This window comes from Pristiophorus japonicus, chromosome 6, assembly GCF_044704955.1.
Source record: "Pristiophorus japonicus isolate sPriJap1 chromosome 6, sPriJap1.hap1, whole genome shotgun sequence".
NCBI lineage: Eukaryota > Metazoa > Chordata > Chondrichthyes > Pristiophoridae > Pristiophorus > Pristiophorus japonicus.
Genome location: NC_091982.1, coordinates 18,543,418 through 18,564,110, shown reverse-complemented (window position 1 = coordinate 18,564,110; position 20,693 = coordinate 18,543,418). Strand labels below are relative to the sequence as shown.

Sequence of the window (20,693 nt, the reverse complement as noted above, 5' to 3'; positions counted from 1 at the left end):
TTCCATTCTTATCTATCTAATCGTATAGCCAGAAAATCTCCAGCAATGGCTTCTCTTCCCACTCCCGCATCGTTACCTCTGGTGTCCCCAAGGATCTGCCCTTGGTCCCCTCTTATTTCTCATTTATATGCTGCCCCTTGGTGATATCATCCAAAAACAAGTCGTCCGTTTCCACCCAGCTCTACCTCTCCAACACTTCTGTCCACCCCTGCTTGGTATCTAAATTGTCAGACTGCTTGTCCGACATCCAGTACTGGATGAGCAGAAATTTACTCCAATTAAATATTGCGAAGACCGAAGCCATTATCTTTGGTCCCCGCCACAAACTGCGTTCCCTAACCAGACTCCATCCCTCTCCCTAGCATCAATCTGAGGGTGAACAAGACTGTTCGCAACCTCATCATATCTGACCCTGAAATGAGTTTCCAGCCACATATCCATGGCATAACTAAAACTGCCTTTTTCCACCTCCGTAACATTGCCCGCATCTTCCCCTGCCTCAGCTCTTGCTGCTGAAACTCTCATTCATGCCTTTGTTACCTCTCGACTGGACTACTCCAACTCACTCCTGGCCAGCCTTCCACATTCCTCACTACGTAAACTTGAAGTCATCCAAAACTCAGTAGCCCGTGTACTAACCCGAACCAAGTCAAGATCACCCATCACCCCTGTGCTTTCTGACCAAGATTGGCTCCCAGTTAAACGCTTCGATTTCAAAATTCTCATCCTTGTTTACAAATCACTCCATGGACTTGCCCCTCCCTATCTCTGTAATCTTTTTCAGCCTCACAATCCCACAAGATGCCTGCACTCCTCAAATTCTGGCCTCTTGAACAACCCTCATGAAAACTGCTCAACCATTGTTGGATGTGCCTTCAGCTGCCTGGGCCCTAAGCTCTGGAACTCCCTCGCTGAACCTCTTCGCCTCTCTACCTCTCTTTCCTCCTTTAAGACGCTCGCTAAAACATACCTCTTTAAACAACCCAAGGCAAAAATCAAAAAGGGCCACATTACAGCAAAATTCCAAAAGGGCAAAGTGTGTTAAAAAGACAAGCCTGAAGGCTCTGTGCCGAGCAATATTCGTAATAAGGTGGACGAATTAATTGCACAGGCAGCAATTAGTGAATATGATATAATTGGCATCACGGAGACAAGGCTCCAGGGTGACCAAGGCTGGAAACTCAACATCCAGGGGTATTCAACATTCAGGAAGGACAAACAGAAAGGAAAAGGAAGTGGGGTAGCGTTGCTGGTTAAAGAGGAAATTAACGCAATAGTAAGGAAGGACATTAGCTTGGACAATGTGGAATCTGTATGGGTGGAGCGGCGGAATACCAAAGAGCAGAAAACGCTAGTGGGAGTTGTGTACAGACCACCAAACAGTAGTAGAGAGGTTGGGGACAGCATCAAACAAGAAATTAGGGACGCATGTAATAAAGGTACAGCAGTTATCATGGGCGACTTTAATCTACATATAGATTGGGCTAACCAAACTGGTAGCAATACAGTGGAGGAGGATTTCCTGCAGTGTATTAGGGATGGTTTTCTAGACCAATATGTCGAGGAACCAACTAGAGGGCTGGCCACCCTAGACTGGGTGATGTGTAATGAGAAAGGACTAATTAGCAATCTTGTGCGAGGCCCCTTGGGAACAGTGACCATAATATGGTAGAATTCTTTATTAAGATGGAGAGTGACAGTTAATTCAGAGACGAGGGTCCTGAACTTAAGGAAAGGTAACTTCGATGGTATGAGGCGTGAATTGGCTAGAATAGACTGGCAAATGATACTTAAAGGGTTGACGGTGGATAGGCAATGGCAAACATTTAAAGATCACATGGATGAACTTCAACAATTGTACATCCCTGTCTGGAGTAAAAATTAAAAAACGGGAAAGGTGGCTCAACCGTGGCTAACAAGGGAAATTAAGGATAGTGTTAAATCCAAGGAAGAGGCATATAAATTGGCCAGAAAAAGCAGCAAATCTGAGGACTGGGAGAAATCTAGAGGAGGACAAAGGGTTTAATTAAGAGGGGGGAAATAGAGTATGAGGGGAAGGTTGCCGGGAACATAAAGACTGACTGAACAAAAGCTTCTATAGATATGTGAAAAGAAAAAGATTAGTGAAGACAAACGTAGATCCCTTGCAGTCAGATTCAGATGAATTTAAAATGGGGAATAAAGAAATGGCAGACCAGTTGAACAAATACGTTGGTTCTGTCTTCACGGAGGAAGACACAAATAACCTTTCGGATGTACTCGGGGACCGAGGGTCTAGTGAGAAGGAACTGAAGGATATCCTTATTCGGCGGGAAATTGCGTTAGGGAAATTGATGGGATTTGAAGGCCGATAAATCCTCGGGCCTGATAGTCTGCACCCAAGAGTACTTAAGGACGTGGCCCTAGAAATAGTGGATGCATTGGTGATAATTTTCCAACAGTCTATCGACTCTGGATCAGTTCCTATGGTCTGGAGGGTAGTTAATGTAACACCACATTTTTAAAAAGGAGGGAGAGAAAACAGGTAATTATAGACCGGTTAGCCTGACATCAGTAGCGAGGAAAATGTTGGAATCAATTATTAAAGATGAAATAGCAGCGCATTTGGAAAGCAGTGACAGGATCGGTCCAAGTCGGCATGGATTTATGAAAGAGAAATCATGCTTGACAAATCTTCTGGATTTTTTTGAGGATGTAATTAGTAGAGTGGACAAGGGAGAACCAGTGGATGTGGTGTATTTGGACTTTCAAAAGACTTTTAACAAGGTCCCACACACGAGATTGGTGTGCAAAATCAAAGCACATAGTATTGGGGGTAATGTACTGACGTGGATAGAGAACTGGTTGGCAGACAGGAAGCAGAGTCGGGATATACGGGTCCTTTTCAGAATGGCAGCGCTCAGTGCTGGGACCCTAGCAATTTACAATATACATTAATGATTTAGATGAAGGAATCGAGTGTAATATCTCCAAGTTTGCAGATGACACTAAACTGGGTGGCAGTGTGAGCTGTGAGGAGGATGCTAAGAGGCTGCAGGGTGACTTGGACAGGTTAGTTGAGTGGGCAAATGCATGGCAGATGCAGTATAATGTGGATAAATGTGAGGTTATCCACTTTTGGGGGCAAAAACACGAAGGCAGAATATTATCTGAATGACGGCAGATTAGGAAAAGGGGAGGTGCAATGAGACCTGGATGTCATAGTTCATCAGTCATTGAAAGTTGGCATGCAGGTACAGCAGGCGGTGAAGGCAGCAAGTGATATGTTGGCCTTCATAGCTGGGGGATTTGAGTATAGGAGCAGGGAGGTCTTACTGCAGTTGTACAGGGCCTTGGTGAGGCCTCACTTGGAATATTGTGTTCGTTTTGGTCTCCTAATCTGAGGAAGGACATTCTTGCTATTGAGGGGCTGCAGCAAAGGTTCACCAGACTGATTCCCGGGATGGCAGGACTGACATATGAGGAGAGACTCGATCGACTGGGCCTGTATTTACTGGAGTTTAGAAGGATGAGAGGGGATCTCATAGAAACATATAAAATTCTGACGGGACTGGACAGGTTAGATGCAGGAAGAATGTTCCCGATGTTGGGGAAGTCCAGAACCAGGGGACATAGTCTGAGGAGCCATTTAGGACTGAGATGAGGAGAAACTTCTTCACTCAGAGAGTTGTTAACCTGTGGAATTCCCTACCGCAGACAGTTGTTGATGCCAGTTCATTGGATATATTCAAGAGGGAGTTAGATATGGCCCTTACGGCTAAAGGGATATGGAGAGAAAGTGGGAAAGGGATACTGAGGTGAATGATCAGCCATGATCTTATAAAATGGTGGTGCAGGCAAGAAGGGGCAAATGACCTACTCGTGTACCTATTTTTTGTTTCTATGATCATCTGCCTTAATTTCTTCTGTGGGTCGGTGTCAAATTTATCTGTTTGTCTACAACACTTGTGAAGCGCCTTGGGACATTTCACTACATTAAAGGCACGATATAAATAAAGGTTATTATTAATTCCAGTTGCTTTCGATAAATTGTAATGGATAACTTGGTCTAATGCATAATTTTTCATCTTCATGATGTAGAAGGCTCACATCATACCTGGCTAAAATAAAATACGGTTGATTAATATAATTAACCAATTTCAAATATGCTATGAATCAGACACCACCTTTAAAACCTTAACTGGTTTTGTTGTTTAAAATTGCAGTATTCGAGAACTGTTATCCATAACCTGCACTTCTAATTTTTAGGATTCAGAATGTTACCCTAAAGTATTCCTTTAAAATAGCAGGTGGCCAGAGATGAGTTATGGGATACAGTCTGGAGACATTTATGGTCCAAAATTCCAGAAAGTTTACAATTCGCAATTGATAATGTGTATTCATCATAGGCGGAGGTAGTCAACGGTGGAGGCATGTTCTTTAAAAAAAAAAATGGCATTATTACAACTTATAGCACTCAAAACGACCCAATACATTTCCGATACAATGAATGACTTATGAAGCAATTGGATAAATCTGTCAGCTAATTTGTGTACAGCAAGGCCTCACAAATAGGTACAAAATGAATGGGCAGTTAATGTTTTTGGTGGTGGTGTTGAAAAATTAATTTTGGTCCAAACTGTCCATCAAACCAGGAAGCAGGCAAATGGGGCCGTGGTATAAGTCTATTCCAAACAATGGCATGCTGTTAACATGGAAAACTTTCAAGGATTTCAAGGAAACATTCGAAAAAATAAATCAATAAAATTGCCTCATTTTTTTAGCTTTGAAAATACACAAACTCAGAGAGTCTGGTCACCATTTAGAAAATTGAAATGGGTATACCCTCCAACTTTGAAAATGCTGCTGCCCCAAAAATCAGATCATCAGAGATGCTTTTTTTTATCCCCGCGTGTGCCAAGTAGACCCTCGCTTCAATTGGTACAAACTAAGCATAAAATGACAAGAAGAAGAAAATATACAGAGCGGGTCAGCACTTTGGCCAGCACAACTCCTTCGGGTCGAGAGATCCTTCGCCAGAATCCCATTCCAATACAGGATCGAAACAGAAAACGTTCTCACTTTTCCTTTTACAGATGCCGACAATACCGATTGAGTTACTGCCAACATTAAGATTTTTTTTTTTTTTACGACCGATCACCCTACCCTCCCTCAGATCATTTCATTTGAAAAGCATTATTTAAAAAAAAATGCAACAATGCTCAAGAAATTATTTTGATCAACGATTTCCGTATGGGTTTGCATTGGTTTATGTAACATGGTTGGGGTGGAACGGTTTGAAATGCGAGTAATAGTGTGTGTGTGTAGGGGGGGGAGGGGCGGAGAACAAAGACCGAGGAGGCACAAGAAGCCGCTCACCAGCCTGATGAAGCCGAAGCCTTTATCCTTGTTGATGAAGATCTCGGACGGCTCGCCATACTTTTCGAACATTTTCTTGAACTCGTCGTCGCTCACGTCGTTGGGCAGATTGCCGACGAACAGGCGGCAGCGCTGCGTGTAGGTCTTCTCGCCGGGCTTGCGGAAATTGGTCATGTCAACGGTGATGCCAGGCCCGGACGGGGCCCGGTCGCCATGTCGGGAGGAGGCCGACTGGTGATGGTGGTTGTTGGCGGCCCCGGAGCCTTGGTCCTGGCGGTAGTCCCTCTTGCGAGGGCTGTTGTTGTCGGCGCGGTTCCTGCCGCCAGCTTTCTGGACGTGATCTTGCATGATTTCTGGAGATTTAAACCAACAGAAAAAAAAAAATCTGAAAATTTAACGGAAACTAACGAGAAAAAAAAAAATCCCGCCGCCCGCTCAATTCTTTTCGGCAAAGACCCGATCTTTGAGGGTTATTTTTTTTGTTATCAGACTTTAAACATTTTTTTGCACACACAATGCGTCGTACCCTTAACCGAAAATCGTGTTTTTTTTTCGGGAGGGGGGTGTTAAATTTTATTTTTGTTTTACCTCACGATCTCAGGCCGCTGCGCTTCTGACGAACAAACGAAAGCCGCGAAGAGCGCGAGCAGAGGACGCCGGGAGATATGGGGGGGAGGGGGGGGGTGGAAAAACCTGCGCGCCAACCTAACTTTGCGTCCTCCCGCCTCCCGAGCGTTGATTGGTGAGTTCTTGTTGGACCGACGAGGACGCGTTGTGGCGTCACAATGGGGGAACGGCTACCGCTCGGTTGCCATTGGTTCGGCTGGCCGTCATTCAACCTCCCCGGCCGAGCGCCATCACTTTCGTGCGAGCTGACGGTCGGCATGTGCTCGGCTCTTGCGTCATTCGCAGCGCGGGCGGAAACTTGAAGAAATTACTATTTGGACACTTGGAAGTGTGGCCAAACATTGCAACAAAAAAAAAACCGAACCGTGACTTCGGTTTAAAAATCCGTTTCATTATCTCCGGAATGATTTCAAGTTTGGGGGATTTTCATGATTTGAACATTGAAATTTAGCGAAATGAAAATAATTACTAGTTTTCCAATTGCAGGAGTTCTGCTTTTTCTTGTGAGGGAGGGTTTATTTTATTTTTCAAAAAAGCGAAAGCAAAGAGAAACTTTGAATGCATATTGTTTTATGAAAGAAGAACTGCAGTGTACATAGAGCACGGGAAAGGAATATTTATATCGCAGGATAATTATTTCAAATCCTACCTCCCCTGCTTTTCGAAAGGCCTTGATGGGCAGCATAATTTACAATTTCTATAGTCAACAAGAGCAGACATTGACGACGAGATCCAACACCGCCTCCAGTGCCTTCGGCCGCCTGAGGAAAAGAGTGTTTGAAGACCAGGCCCTGAAATCTGCCACCAAGCTCAGGGTCTACAAAGCTGTAGTAATGCCCACCCTCCTGCATGGCTCAGATACATGGACCATGTACAGTAGACACCTCAAGTCGCTGGAGAAATACCACCAACGATGGCTCCGCAAGATCCTGCAAATCCCCTGAGAAGATAGACGCACCAACATTAGCTTCCTCGACTAGGCCAACATCCCCAGCATTGAAGCACTGACCACACCTGATCAGCTCCGCTGGACAGGCCATATTGTTCGCATGCAAGACACGAGACTCCCAAAGCAAGTGCTCTACTCGGAACTCCTTCAGGGCAAACGAGCCATAGGTGGGCAGAGGAAACGTTACAAGGACACCCTCAAAGCCTCCCTGATAAAGTGCAACATCCCCACTGACAGCTGGGAGTCCCTGGCCAAAGACCGCCCTAAGTGGAGGAAGTGCACCCGGGAGGGCACTGAGCACCTCGAGTCTCATCGCCGAGAGCATGCAGAAATCAAGCGCAGGCAGCGGAAAGAGTGTGCGGCAAACCAGTCCCACCCACCCTTTCCCTCAACGACTATCTGTCCCACCTATGACAGAGACTGTGATTCTCCTATTGCACTGTTCAGCCATCTAAGGACTCATTTTTAGAGTGGAAGCAAGTCTTCCTCGATTCCGAGGGACTGCCTATGATGATGATGAGAGTTCTGCATGAACATGAAGACCTTCAAAAGAGCATTGCATCGAAAAGGAAATCTGGACACTGATACTCTGTACTGGCAAAATGGGTCTTTGCACTTTTTTTCCCCTGACCAATGCAGCTAGGGGAATGGATGTTCCCTGCAACAAAGGCCAGGAAAATCAACCAGAATATATTTCAGAAACTATAATTAAATCTTATATTTCTACATTTTATACACTATCATTATCATCATCATAGGCAGTCCCTCAGAGTCGAGGATGACTTGCTTCCACTCTAAAAGTGAATTCTCAGGTGACTGAGGAGTCCAATGCGGGACCTCCAGTCTCTGTCACAGGTGGGGCAGACTGGTCGAAGGAAAGGGTGGGTGGGGAGCCTGGTTTGACGCACACTCCTTACTCTTGGTTTCTGTTTGTTCTCGACGATGGGACTCGAGGTGCTCAGCGCCCTCCCGGATGCTCTTCCTCCGCTTTGGGCGGTTGTGGGTCAGGGATTTCCAGGAGTCAGTGAGGGTATCCTTGAAGCTTTTCCTCTGCCCACCTGGGGCTCGCTTGCCATATCGAAGCTCCACGTAGAGCATTTGCTTTAGGAGTCTCGTGTCGAGCATGCGGACGATGTGGCCTGCACAACGGAGCTGATTGAGCGTGGTCAATGCTTCGATGCTGGAGATGTTGGCCTGAGCGAGAACACTGATGTTGGTGCATCTGTCCAGCCAATGGATTTGCAGGATTTTGCGGAGGCAGCACTGCTGGTACTTCTCCAGTGTTTTGAAGTGTTTACTGTATACGGTCTACGTCTCTGAGCCATATAGGAGGGTGAGTATCACTATTGCCCTGTTAGACCATGAGCTTGGTGCCAGATTTGAGGTCCTGGACTTCAAACAATCTCTTCCTCAGGCGACCGAATGCTGCTCTGGCGCACTGAAGGCGGTGTTCAACCTCGTCGTCAATGTCTGCTCTTGTTGACAGTAGGCCCCCGAGGTATGGAAAATAGTCCACGTTGTCCAAGGCCTTGTCGTGGATTTTGATAATCGGGAGGCAGTGCTGTGTGGCGGGATCAGGTTGGTAGAGGACCTTTGCCTTACGGATGTTTAGTGTAAGGCCTATGCTCTCGTACGCCTCGGTGAAGGTGTTGACAATGGCTTGGAGTTCGGCCTCCGAGTGTACGCAGACGCAGGCATCGTCTGCGTACTGTAGTTTTTTTTTTAAACACTATCCGAGTTAATTCTCTCCCCAAGCTTTTTCTATTGGGCTTTCATGCACTGTTTCTGCTTCCATTCTTGTTTTTTTCACATCCGTTGCAGTCAGTATGCATGTTCAAGCTTATCCTTTTGATGACAAACAGTTCTGTCCTGGCCATGTATTCCAATGCATTGTGTAAGTGCAAGTTGAACCTATGGTGTTAGGAAAAACAATGGAATCCCTGCTAAGGGAGATAATAGGAAAATATAGAAACCAACAATATGATAAAGGAAAGTCTTGCATAACCAACTTAATTGAATAATTTGAAGAGGTAGGCAAGGATAATGCAGTAGATGTAATGGGCTCAAATTTGGTCCAACACTTGTTTCGGCGCACTTACCGGAGATGCGCCGCTTTTCTCCGTTGATACGTGCACTGAAAAAAATCGCTCCCCACTTTGGCCGCTGTCCGGCCTCTCCTCGGTCGTCGCGCAGCGTGGCCAGTGGAGTCGGGGGGGCGGAGCCAGCGCCTGCGCTGAAAATAGTGCCGGGACGTCTGCACATGTGCAGTGGAGTGTCCGCGCATGTGCAGTAGCTCCTCGCCCCCAGCCTCTCTGTGTGCGTGCTGCAGCCGCTGTGTGTGTGGGACCCGATGCCCGCCCCTAGCCCTGGCCGAGTGGCCTCCCGGTGCGATCGACCTCAGGTTTGAAATTTTATGCACTGTAGCTTTTTTTAACTTTCTTAATGGCTTGTCATTTTCCTGGATTTTGGGATATTTTGAAAAAATTATGGAAATATGTTTTGTCTCTTATGAATTGTGGTGACCATTTGTCAAGCCTTTTCACCTGGTGTTATTGTGAAAGAAGAACATAAGTGACAGAGGAACACTGAGAGAATATCTTATTTATTGAAGTAGACTTTATTTCGATAATATGGGCTCAATTTTGGCCGAGTATAATCATTGCAAACAAATAGTTGTTTAAATTAGTTGTGAGATTAGGGCAATTTAATTCAACTATCTTTTACTTCTTTTATTTTTGTAGTTTAAGCTTCCATGAATGCATCTGTTGTATAGTAAATTAACTTTGCGAAGTTTGTCATATGACGTCCTGTATAGCTGTTTGATCCTATTCACATTCTTTAGTCAAGTCATTAAGTTCTGCTGGCCTCCGATGTACCTACCTGCACTGATTTCTTAACTCTCCGCAAGGGTTTTCTGAAGTGGCCACATACGCTGGCCTAAGTAGATTTGGAGTAACTATTAGCTGGCCAAAGTGGCCTAAATGGCCAAAACGGGCATAGGTGGCTGGTAACGCCCCCTTTTGAGAAAAAAAAGAAACAAAAAAAATCCAAACTAACTCACTTACACTGGCACAAATTGAATGTGTAAAATGATACACATTTAAGATACTCCAGAAAAATCAAGTTGCTCCAAAATAAACGGAGCAACTCCTGGCCAAAATTGAGCCCTATATATCTAGATTTTCAAAAGGCCTCCGAAAAGGAGCCACATGACAGACTAATGAATAAGGTCAGAGCATGCGGAGTCAGGGGACAAACGGCAGAATGGATAGCTAGCTGGTTGCAAGACAGAAAGCAGAGAGTAAGGTTAAAGGGTAGCTATTCACAGTACAGAAGGTGGGAAGTGATGTTCCACAAGGATCAGTGCTGGGACCTCTGGTCACAATTTATATTAACAATTTAGACTTTGGAATCAAAAACACAATTTCTAAATTTGCAGACAACACCAATTTGGGGGGGGGGGGGCTAGTCAATACTGAGGAGGGCTGCAACAAATTACAAGACATTAATAAACTTGCAAAGTGGGCATATAATTGGCAAATTAATTTCAATATCGATAAGTGTGAGGTATTACATTTTGCTAAGAAAAATAAGAAGGTCACATATTACTTGAAAAATAAGAATCTAAAATGGAGCTGAGGAACAAAGGAATATAGGAGTATAAATACATAAATCACTACAAAAAGCAACACAGATTAATAAGGCCATTAAAAAAAAAACACTAAGGTTTATTTCCAGAGGGATAGAGTTGAAAAGTAGAGAAGTAATGCTCAACCTGGATAGAACGTTGGACAGACCACACTTGAGTACTGTGTACAATTCTGGTCACCATATTATAAAAAGGATACAGTGGCACTGGAGAGGATGCAATAGAGATTGACAAGGATGATACCAGAAATGTTAGATTATACCGATCAGGAAAGGATGAACAGGCTCGGTCTTGTTTCTCTTAAAAAGAGAGGACTGAGGGGTGACCTAATGGAACCGGTTAAAATTTGATAGAGTAGACACCGAGTACTTGCACTTGTGGGAACGAGCAAAACTAGATATGATAGTTACCAAGAAATCAAATCAGGAATAAAGAAGAAACTTCACCCAGAGAGTGGTGATAATATTTGTATAAGTATAATCCTTATTTATACTTATACAAATAATTCCAACCTGAATAAAAATTTATAAGCAAAGAAAAGATTAAATAAACCATGTTCCTACCTGTGTGAAAGTGCTTCAGGCAGGTCTTTCAGGCAGGGAGAAGGCTGCAGGAAGCCTCACAAGTTGAGGCAGCCGTTCCCGACGGCGGGGGGGGGGGGGGAGGCAGTGAGGGCCCGACCGACGGCAGCGGGGGGGAGGCAGGGAGAAGGCTGCAGGAAGCCTCAGAAGTTGAGGCAGCCATTCCCGACGGCAGAGGGGGGGGAGGCCCCCCTGCCCCCCCTGCCGTCGGTCGGGCCCATCGGGAAACGGCTGCCTCAACTTCTGAGGCGTCCTGCAGCCTTCTCACTGCTGCAAGAAGCCTCAGTGCTGATCATGGAAGGGCAATGTGCTTTTATTAAAAAATGTTAAAAATTGAACAGCTACAAAGAACTACAAAAATGGCCGAGTGCCAATGTTTCCTTCACACTGCGCGTGCGCGAACGCTCCAACGCGCACGCGCAGGGTTGCCGGCACGAAAAAAACTCATTTAAATGGTACCCGCCCCCTCCTACTTACAAAATCGGTGCGAGTGGTAGGCTCCGCCCCCTGGGCGCCACGCCAAGCAGACATCGAGCTGCAAAGCGCTCGAGAATAGCGCGTTTTTTTTCAGGCGCCGTTTTCAGCGCGAAAAACGGGCGCCCAGCTCGAAGGGGCGCCTGTTTTGCCGCGTGTGGAAACTTGGGGCCATTATAACTAACTAAAAGCATTGTCAAAGAAGTGCGGTTTAAACAGGGTTTTAAAGGAGGAGAGGGAGGTGGCGAGGCAATGGAAGGGCATTTCACAATGAGGGGTGATACACAAGAGATAGTTCCCCCACATCTGTGCATGCAAAGTAGCATTATATATTTTTTATTTAGGAGTGAGATCACAGGGTGCATACCAATTCACTAGAAGCTTTCCACAACCAATGGGCACCACAGGACATTGTCTTGTAAAACTTAGAATTAAATTATCATATTCTCATGCATTTTTAGTTGATTGGCCGATTTGTTTAGTTTTAGTGATGCTCTCCTCCCAGGGGGAGCATTTGTGGAAGATATGGCAGACTGGCATTGGGAATTACCCAATATCACTCCATTGACTTAAACATATGTGCCCAAGTTTCGACCTGGACGCCCGTTTTTCACGCTGGAAAGTGCGCTGAAAAAATACTTGCATATTCTGCGGCTCCCTGAAGGTCTTCAGCAGCTTGGCGCAGCGCGCACAGAACAGCGAGTGGCGGAGCAGTAGTGGGGGGCGTGGCTAATTTAAATAAGGCAACATCGTGCCGGCAACCCTGAGCATGTGCGTTGGAGCGTGCGCGCGCAGGCACAGTGGCACATAAACATTGGCACTCGGCCATTTTTAAAGTGACTAGAGGAAAAGTGAAGATTTGTCTCGTGGACCCCTGGAAAGGCTTGTGATTTAATTTTAATGATTTTTTTTGTGTCTGAAGGAGTGGTTTTAGCAGCACTGTTGAATAAATCACCAACTGAAATCAGTGAGTTCAGCTTTTCGCTGCTAAACTTGCAGAACACGTGCTGCATTGGTGCATGCAAATTAAGGACTGTGTGTTTTGAAAAATAAGAGTGTCAATTCAACTTTGCAATGGAACAACGTCCACCAAGAACAAAGAATTTCTTGCATGAGGAAGTGGAGATATTAGTCAACGTCATTGAGCAGAGATGGCAGGAGCTAGATACCAGCAACAGAGGTCGCATAAAAATGCCACCAAAAGAAATGAAGAAACACTGGAACCAAGTTGCAGAAGATTACTGTGCAGTGGTGCATACCATGAGATCTGGAAGCCAGTGTAAAAAGAAATGGCATGACCTTGGTCAAGTAGTTAGTGTAAGTAATATTTTCCATTTTTAATGTAATCGTAATTGTAACCTGGCTATCTGTATGTCCCACCTTGCAGAAAGACGCACTCTGTAAAAAGTTATATTTTATTCTTTGCAGAAGAAATTGGCCCACAACAAAAGGGAAGCAACTCGGACAAGAGCAGGCACGCCCAATCTGCATCCACTGACATCCTTGGAACAAAGGGTAGCTGCTATGATGAGTCGTACACGGAGAAAAGCAATCAGCACAGCACAAGCTAGGCCCGCACGCGAGGAAGAGGGTAAGTCCTGAAAATGCATCGTGGCCCTTCAAATCAACCTGCTGCCTGGCCTGCTATGTGTGAGAGTACTCATGCCACCCACCCTGCCCCCTCCCTTGCTGATAAACATTTGACTGTTCTGATGTATTTTGCAGAACATGATGATGATGATGATGCTGCTGCTGCTGCCAACCCTGAGGATCCTGAGGATACAGAACAAGAACCAGTACAACCAGATGCGGACGAACCAGACTGGATGATGGCAGCGATGACTGAAATGTCTGCAGGGGAGAGCTTCCAAATAAATGTTTATGAGTCCCCATCAAGGGGCATCAAAGTTTCAACCCCTAGCATCGGTTTTGGTTCTACCTTCCATGGTTTGGATTCCGATGTTGCGGATCCCAGTGGTGCTGCTGGTATAATGCAGCATTCTACAGTCAGTGCACTACCGTCCCAGCCTGCGCCTCCCTCTCGCATAGGTTCTGGTTCCACCTTCTATGGTTTTGATTCCGACTTTGCGGATCCCAGTGCTGCTGGTGATATCATGGAGCAGTTTACACCCATCCCAGGCCACGGCTCACACTCGAGTGCTATCGTCTGGAACACCGAGCACCACACCATCCCAGCCCGAGCCTCTAGTACTGCCGTCTGGAACACAGAGCATCCCCATCCTAGCCCGCGTCTCTCTCTCTAGTACTGCCGTCTGGAACACAGAGCGTCCCACCGTCCGTGTCCGCACCTCCCAGTGTAGTGGTGCCACGAGGCAGACCCAGGCAGAGGAGAAGGAGATTGGAGACACGCTCTCCTGAGGTGCAGCGTGCAACAGATGCGGCTCAGGTTGTGGCGTTGGGTGTGGAGCTTACCCGATCACTCATCGGTGGCGTCAGTGCAGTGGGTGAAGAGGTGACGGTCCTGATGGGACAAATAGCAGTAATGACACGGGAAATGAGGGAGGGAATGTCCGAGGGAGTGCAATCGACGGCTCAGGCCGTCAGGGAGGGCATGCAAGTGTCGGCACAGGTCGTCATAGAGGTAGCTGCTGCAGTAAGGGCACACAGCCCCACCAATCAAATGACACTCCCATGAAGAAGTGAAGTGAACATTCACTGAGATGTGGATGAGACATGGTTGCAGCCTTTCTTTGCTGCTTTTCTTTTTTGGTCTTGATGGAGCTGTAGTAGCATTTTTCACATTGAAATTGTTCTTAAAGTCTTGTAACTTTACAACTTATAAGTGATCTTAGGGTTTTTAAGTGATCTTATAGTATAAATGCTCTCACATTTTCTATCTTATTTAATTTTGCACCTAAAAAGTGATCCTGAAGTTTAAGTGTTCTTGAGAGTGTAAGATTTTTCAAATTGAAACTGTTTTGTAAGTTTTGTAACTTTCCAACTTATAAATGATCTCAGGGTTTTTAAGTGATCTTATAGTGTAAATGCTCTCACATTCTGTAACTTATTTAATTTTGCATCTAAAAAGTGATCTTGAAGTTTAAGTGATCTTAAGAGTGTAAGATTTTTCACATTGAGATTGTTTTGTAACTTTTGTAACTTTACAAGTTTATAAGTGCTCTTAAAGTCTTTAAGTGATCTTCAAGAGTCATATTAAAAAATAAAGTTTGATACAACAAATATTTTATTACAGTGACGTTAACTTTTCAATAAAATATTTTTTCATTAAAACTGTTTCATGTTCCATTAACACAACACAACGTAGGAACAAATGCAAAGAATAAACATGTCCATATGCAAAAGTGTTCGCAGAGCCCTCAGGCATCAGTAGTTGAAGCATTCACAGATGAGCTGCTGGCGCAAGGCTCGAGCAATCGTTAAAGGAGCACGATGGACGGCCCTCCTCCGACCTCGTGCTCCGGCATCAGGCACTTTTTAATCAATAAGGGAATTAAGGGTTACGGGGAGCGGGCGGGTAAGTGGAGTTGAGTCCACAGCCAGATCAGCCATGATCTTGTTGAATGGCGGAGCAGGCTCGAGGGGCTAGATGGCCTACTCCTGTTCCTAATTCTTATGTTCTTATGCATGCTTTCCTGATCGTCGTCATCATCCACATCCTGCTGTTCCGTAATACTATCATCATGCACTGGACCCTCACGTAGGTCTTCTGATTTCACTACCAGCTCCTGCAGCCTCATGATGGCTAAGTTATGGAGCATGCAGCACACAACAGTGAAGTGACCGACAATCTGAGGAGAGTATAGCAAGTGTCCTCCGGGATGGTCCAGGCATCGGAATCGCTGTTTCAATATGCCAATGGTCCTCTCAATGATGCTGCGCGTCGCAATGTGCGCCATGTTGTATTGATGGTCAGCTTCTGTCCGTGTCACGCGTAGGGGCATCATGAGCCAGGTGGTCAGGCCACACCCTTTGTCTCCCAGTAGCCAGCTCTGCCCTTCTGGCTGCTGCTCAAACATGTCAGACAGAACGCTGTTGCGTAGGATGAACGCATCATGGGTGCTGCCAGGGTATCTCGCATCGACTGACACGATGCGCTGCTTGTCGTCACACACGAGCTGCACATTGATAGAGTGGAAACCTTTCCCATTCCGGTACAGCTCAGAATCCTCCACAGGTGCTCGCAAGGTTATGTGGGTACAATCAATGCAGCCCTGTAACCTTTGGGAAGCCGGAAATCCTGAAGAAGCCCACAGCCCTCTCATGGATCGCTTGTGCAGTCATTGGGAAATTGATTAAGTCATTCCTTCACGCATACAATGCAGCCGTGACCTGGTAAATGCAGGCATGTATTGCACGTTGAGAGATGGCACACACATCTCCAGTTGTAGCCTCAAACGATCCCGAGGCATAGAAAGGAAGTGCAGCTGTTACCTTCACTGCAACAGACAAGGCAGTTGGCGTTCTGCTTCTGGGCTGTAAATCTGCTCTCAGCATCTCACAGATCTCAGCGACAACTTCTCTGCAGAAACGCAGCCTTTTGACACAATCAGCCTCGCTCATGTCCAGGTACGAGCGCCTGGCTCGATATTGCCGATGTGGGTAAGGTCTCCTGCCCATCAACCTACGGGCTATGACGTTCCTGGTGCGGTGAGCTCTAATCAATTCTCTCCTATGCAGTGAATTGATGGAGAACCATTGCATAATACGTGGTGTTGAGAATACAGCACCCATTCTGCAAATTTAAGTTTAAAAGTGTCGATCTGTCTGCCTCTCCCTGGCCGAATGGCCTCAGTCCCCTTCGCAGCTCGAAGCCTGCTTGCTCTTTCTTTGGCTGCCATCCAGCCACTGATGGAAGGAAGGCCTGCCTGAAGCACTGCAGCTCGAAGGCTGCTGCTGCTTCACACAGGTAGGAACATGGAATATTTAATCTTTGCTTTCTTTATAAATTTTTATTCAGGTTGGATCTTTATTTGTATAAGTATGACTGTTGAATGATAGTAGAATTTAATTACTTCCCTTCACCACCGCCACTGCCCCCCCACCCCCCCTCGTTCCCTATGCCTAATTTGTAACCTACGCCTGATTTGTAAAGTGTAGGCAAGGTTTTTCTGAGCGTACAAAAATTTTCACTTACTCCATTCTAAGTTAGTTTGGAGTAAGTTTTCACTGCCTAAACTTTCAAAACAGGCATAAGTGGCCGGACACGCCCCCTTTTGAAAAAAAAAATCTGTTCCAAAGTGAAACTGTTCTAACTGTCTAGAACTGGAGCAAACTAAATGCCGAGAATTGCAATTTCTAAGATACTCCATTCTAAACCAGTTGCTCCAAAAAAACCGGAGCAACTCAGGCCGAAACTTGGCCCCAATAAAGCCAGCAGGTGTTGCTGTAGAGCATTCACATCTCCCAGCACAACTACTTCAGCCTCATTAAAGTAAGTTTAGATAAATTATCTTTTTCTAGCTGTTCAGCCCAATTTCTGGTAATTAGTATCGTTTTTAAAAATACCTTTATCATATGTATTAACCTATTCACTGCAGCCTGGTAAATTTTACTTCAGGTCTCCAATCCTGTCGTGGCTTCCCACAGACCTCTCCAGTGCAGCCGCACAGAATTCCAAATTTGGGCTCCCATCTTAAGCTATTTTTTTCCCACTTACACCCTTTTTTCTCCACAGCAAATAAAATTGCTGGTCGCATTTGCTCATCCTTCTACCTGTCAGCCCCACTCCCACCTCTGCTGCAGTCACAGCCTGTCTGCCCTGTTCTGAGTCATTTTCAGGGCCCGATTCCCCAGCCACCGTCTGCCATGCTCATGGTCCTTCTCCCTAGCTCCAAACATCTTTTGGTACCTGATCTCTCTGCTCTTGCGGTTGCAGCCTATCTGCCCTGCATCCAGCCTGTCCCACTCGTTGGCATCACATTTTTTGTGTGGTCACAGACTTTCTGCCTTGCCATGAAACATATTTGGACCTCACTACTGTTGCACTCACAGTCCTTCTTTCCAATATCCTGCCAGTCCTGCTCATGGGCCAAACTCCCTTTTCCCTACTGCTCTATCGTAGCCTCCTAATCTGTGCCTCATAAATTTAATTCAACTGAAGGGTTGCAGGAATTGATTGATGACTAATGATTACAGTGAATTAAATAATGTGTGACTAAATAAATAGAATCGAGCCAATTCATTTCATCATTTATGGTTGAGGGAATGGAATCCAAATTTTTCAGACCCTACCTAGCTCACCTTGATTACTGACTACCTCAATCCTACTGAAATACTAACTACCCACAGTACTCCTATAACTACTCACTACAACTTTGTACCTCTTCACTATTTAGTACATTACCTCAAATATAGAATCATAGAACAATTACGGCACAAAAGGAGACCATTCATCCCATCGCGCCTGTGCCAGCTCTTTGGTACAATTATCCAATTAGTCCCACTCACCTACTCTTTCCCCAAAACCCTGTAAATGTTTTCATGTTGTCAATTTCCTAATCGTCAATTCTTTTATCCACTAACTACTCTCCCGAAATTTCTCATTACCCCACAGCACAACTCTTTTTAAATACCAGCAATTAGGTCACCAGCCAATCAACCTGAAAATTAAAAAATCTTAATAAATCAAATTAAAATTTTGTTCCCGCTTGTAATGATGCACTCCAGTCCCTCCGGTGCCTACCCCACAGTACATCTCACTTCCTCAGGCCCCTAAACTACTCAATCACCAACTCCCCAATCATCACACAATCAACAATTCCTCCCAAAAACCACATCCTCTTATTTACCAACACCATACTAATACCATGGCCCTGAAATTCCGTTTTGGCCTTCCCGCGGGCATTTTAGAGAAAAAATACGCACTTACTTTAAACTGCTGCCCACATTCGACTTTCCGATGCTGAGGCCTCTCCTGACTGCCAGTAGCAGCGCGTGCACGTCGACGCATGCGCAGGCCAACAGCTGGAGTCACATGGCTCTGGGAAACCAATCAGGTAAAGTATCATAGTAATAGGAGTTCTGCAGGGTCCTAAACTCCTATTGCTCCAATTGTGATAGAGCCCCAAACACCCAAAACACTAATAAAAAATAGAAAATAATTACACTACATTCATTTAAATTAGTTATTAATGTCTTAAAAAAAATAATAATTTCCCGATTTATATCGGAAATTTCCATTTACAAATGCCCTCGCTCCCAAGATGCGGCCATCTGTCAAGCCAGAAACTTGACAGATTGGAAATGCCGGTTTCCAGCGCATGCGCATTGCACGCTAGAACCTGGCATTTCCGTGCCTTCCCAGATCCGTAGGAACTCCATACGTACCCGGGGAGGCCAGAATTGTTGGCCCCATATCTTTATAAAGCATTATATCCTCTGATTTCCTATCAGCAATGTAGTAGTTTTTAAAAAATTGTTCCTGTAATATAGGCATCGCTGGCAAGACCAGCATTTATTGCCCATCCCTAATTGCGCTTCAGAAGGTGGTGGTGAGCCGGCTCTAGAACCACTGCAGTCCTTGTAGTGAAGGTACTCCCACAGTGTTATTCGGGAGGGAGTTCCAAGATTTTGACCCAGCGACGATGAAGGAACGGCAATATATTTCCAAGTCAGGATGGTGTGTAATTTGGAGGGGAACTTGCAGGTGATGGTGTTCCCATGCGCCTGCTGCCCTTGGTCCTTCTAGGTGGTAGAGGCCGCGGGTTTGGGAGGTGCTGCCGAAGAAGCCTTGGCAAGTTGCTGAGTGTATCTTGTAGATGGTACACACTGCAGCCACGGTGCGCCGGTGGTGGAGGGAGTGTATATTTAAGGTGGTGGATGGGGTGTCAAAATCAAGTGGGCTACTTTGTCCTGGATGCTGTTGAACTTCTTGAGTGTTGTTGGAGCTGCACTCATCCAGACAAGTGGCGAGTATTCCATCACACTCCTGACTTGTGCCTTGCAGATGATGGAAAGGCTTTGGGGAGTCAGAATGTGAGACACTTGCCGCAGAATACCCTGCCACTGACCCGCTCTTGTTGCCACAGTATTTATGTGGCTGGTCCAGTTAAGTCTCTGGTCAATGGTGAACCTCAGGATGTTGATGGTGGGGAAATTCAATGAAGGCAATGCTGTTGAATGTCAAGGGGCGGTGGTTAGACTTTCGCTTGTTGGAGATAGTCATTGCCTGGCACTTACGTGGCACGAATGTTACTTGCCACTTAACAGCCCAAGCCTGAATGTCCAGGTCTTGCTGCATGCGGGCATGGACTGCTTCATTATCTGAGGAGTTGTGAATTGAACTGATCACTGTGCAATCATCAGAAAACATCCCCACTTCTGACCTTATGATGGAAGGTCATTGATGAAGCAGCTGAAGACGTTTGGGCCCAGGACATTGCCTTGAGGAACATCTGCAGCGATGCCCTGGGACTGAGATGATTGGATTGACCTCCAACACCCACAACCATCTTCCTTTATGCTAGGTATGACTCCAGCCAGTGGAGAATTGGAGAATTTCCCTCTTGATTCCCACTGACTTCAATTTAACTAGGGCTCCTTGATCCCACACTTGGTCAAATGCTGCCTTGATGTCAAAGGCAGTCACTCTCACCTCACCTCACCTCTGGAATTCAGCTCTTTTGTCCATGTTTGGACCAAGGCTGTAATGAGGTCTGAAACTGAATGGTCCTGGCAGAACCTAAACTGAGCAGCGGTGAACAGATTATTGGTGGGTAAGTGCTGCTTGATAACACTGTCAACGACACCTTCCAACATTTTGCAAATGACTGAGAGTAGATTGATGGGGGCAATAATTGGACGGATTGGATTTGTCTTGCTTTTTGTGGACCGGATATAGCTGGACAATTTTCCACATTGTCGAGTCGATGCCAGTGTTGTAGCTGTACTGGAACAGCTTGGCTAGAGGTGCGGCTAGTTCTGGAGTAGCTGAACTGGTAATAATACATAAAAAATTTTGCTTATGCCACATATTTTCTCTCCACATTAAGCTCACATTTTTGAATTATACTTGTTATGTCAACATTTATAATGGCAAAACCTTTACCAAAGCCTCCCCACATAGCTATACATT

General features: G+C 45.5%; 2 protein-coding genes across 7 annotated transcripts in view; one reads left to right on the top strand and one right to left on the bottom strand.

The window, feature by feature from the left end:
- Positions 1-6,030, bottom strand: part of LOC139265576 (non-POU domain-containing octamer-binding protein-like) — a 115,486-nt gene extending 109,456 nt beyond the window's left edge. For all 6 annotated transcript variants that reach the window (XM_070882674.1, XM_070882669.1, XM_070882671.1 and 3 more), the window contains exons 1-2: positions 5,947-6,030; positions 5,359-5,711 (exon numbers count right to left, since the gene is read on the bottom strand). In XM_070882674.1, the coding sequence (XP_070738775.1) occupies positions 5,359-5,706 (348 nt within the window). In that variant the 5' untranslated portion in view covers positions 5,707-5,711; positions 5,947-6,030. The remainder of the gene's footprint in view (positions 1-5,358; positions 5,712-5,946) is intronic.
- A 5,775-nt stretch (positions 6,031-11,805) lies between these two features.
- Positions 11,806-13,902, top strand: LOC139266087 (uncharacterized). Its single transcript, XM_070883939.1, has 2 exons — positions 11,806-13,229; positions 13,364-13,902. Exons 1-2 carry the CDS (start codon positions 13,163-13,165, stop codon positions 13,900-13,902), a joined length of 606 nt encoding a protein of 201 aa, XP_070740040.1. The 5' UTR covers positions 11,806-13,162.
- Positions 13,903-20,693: the final 6,791 nt, after the last annotated feature.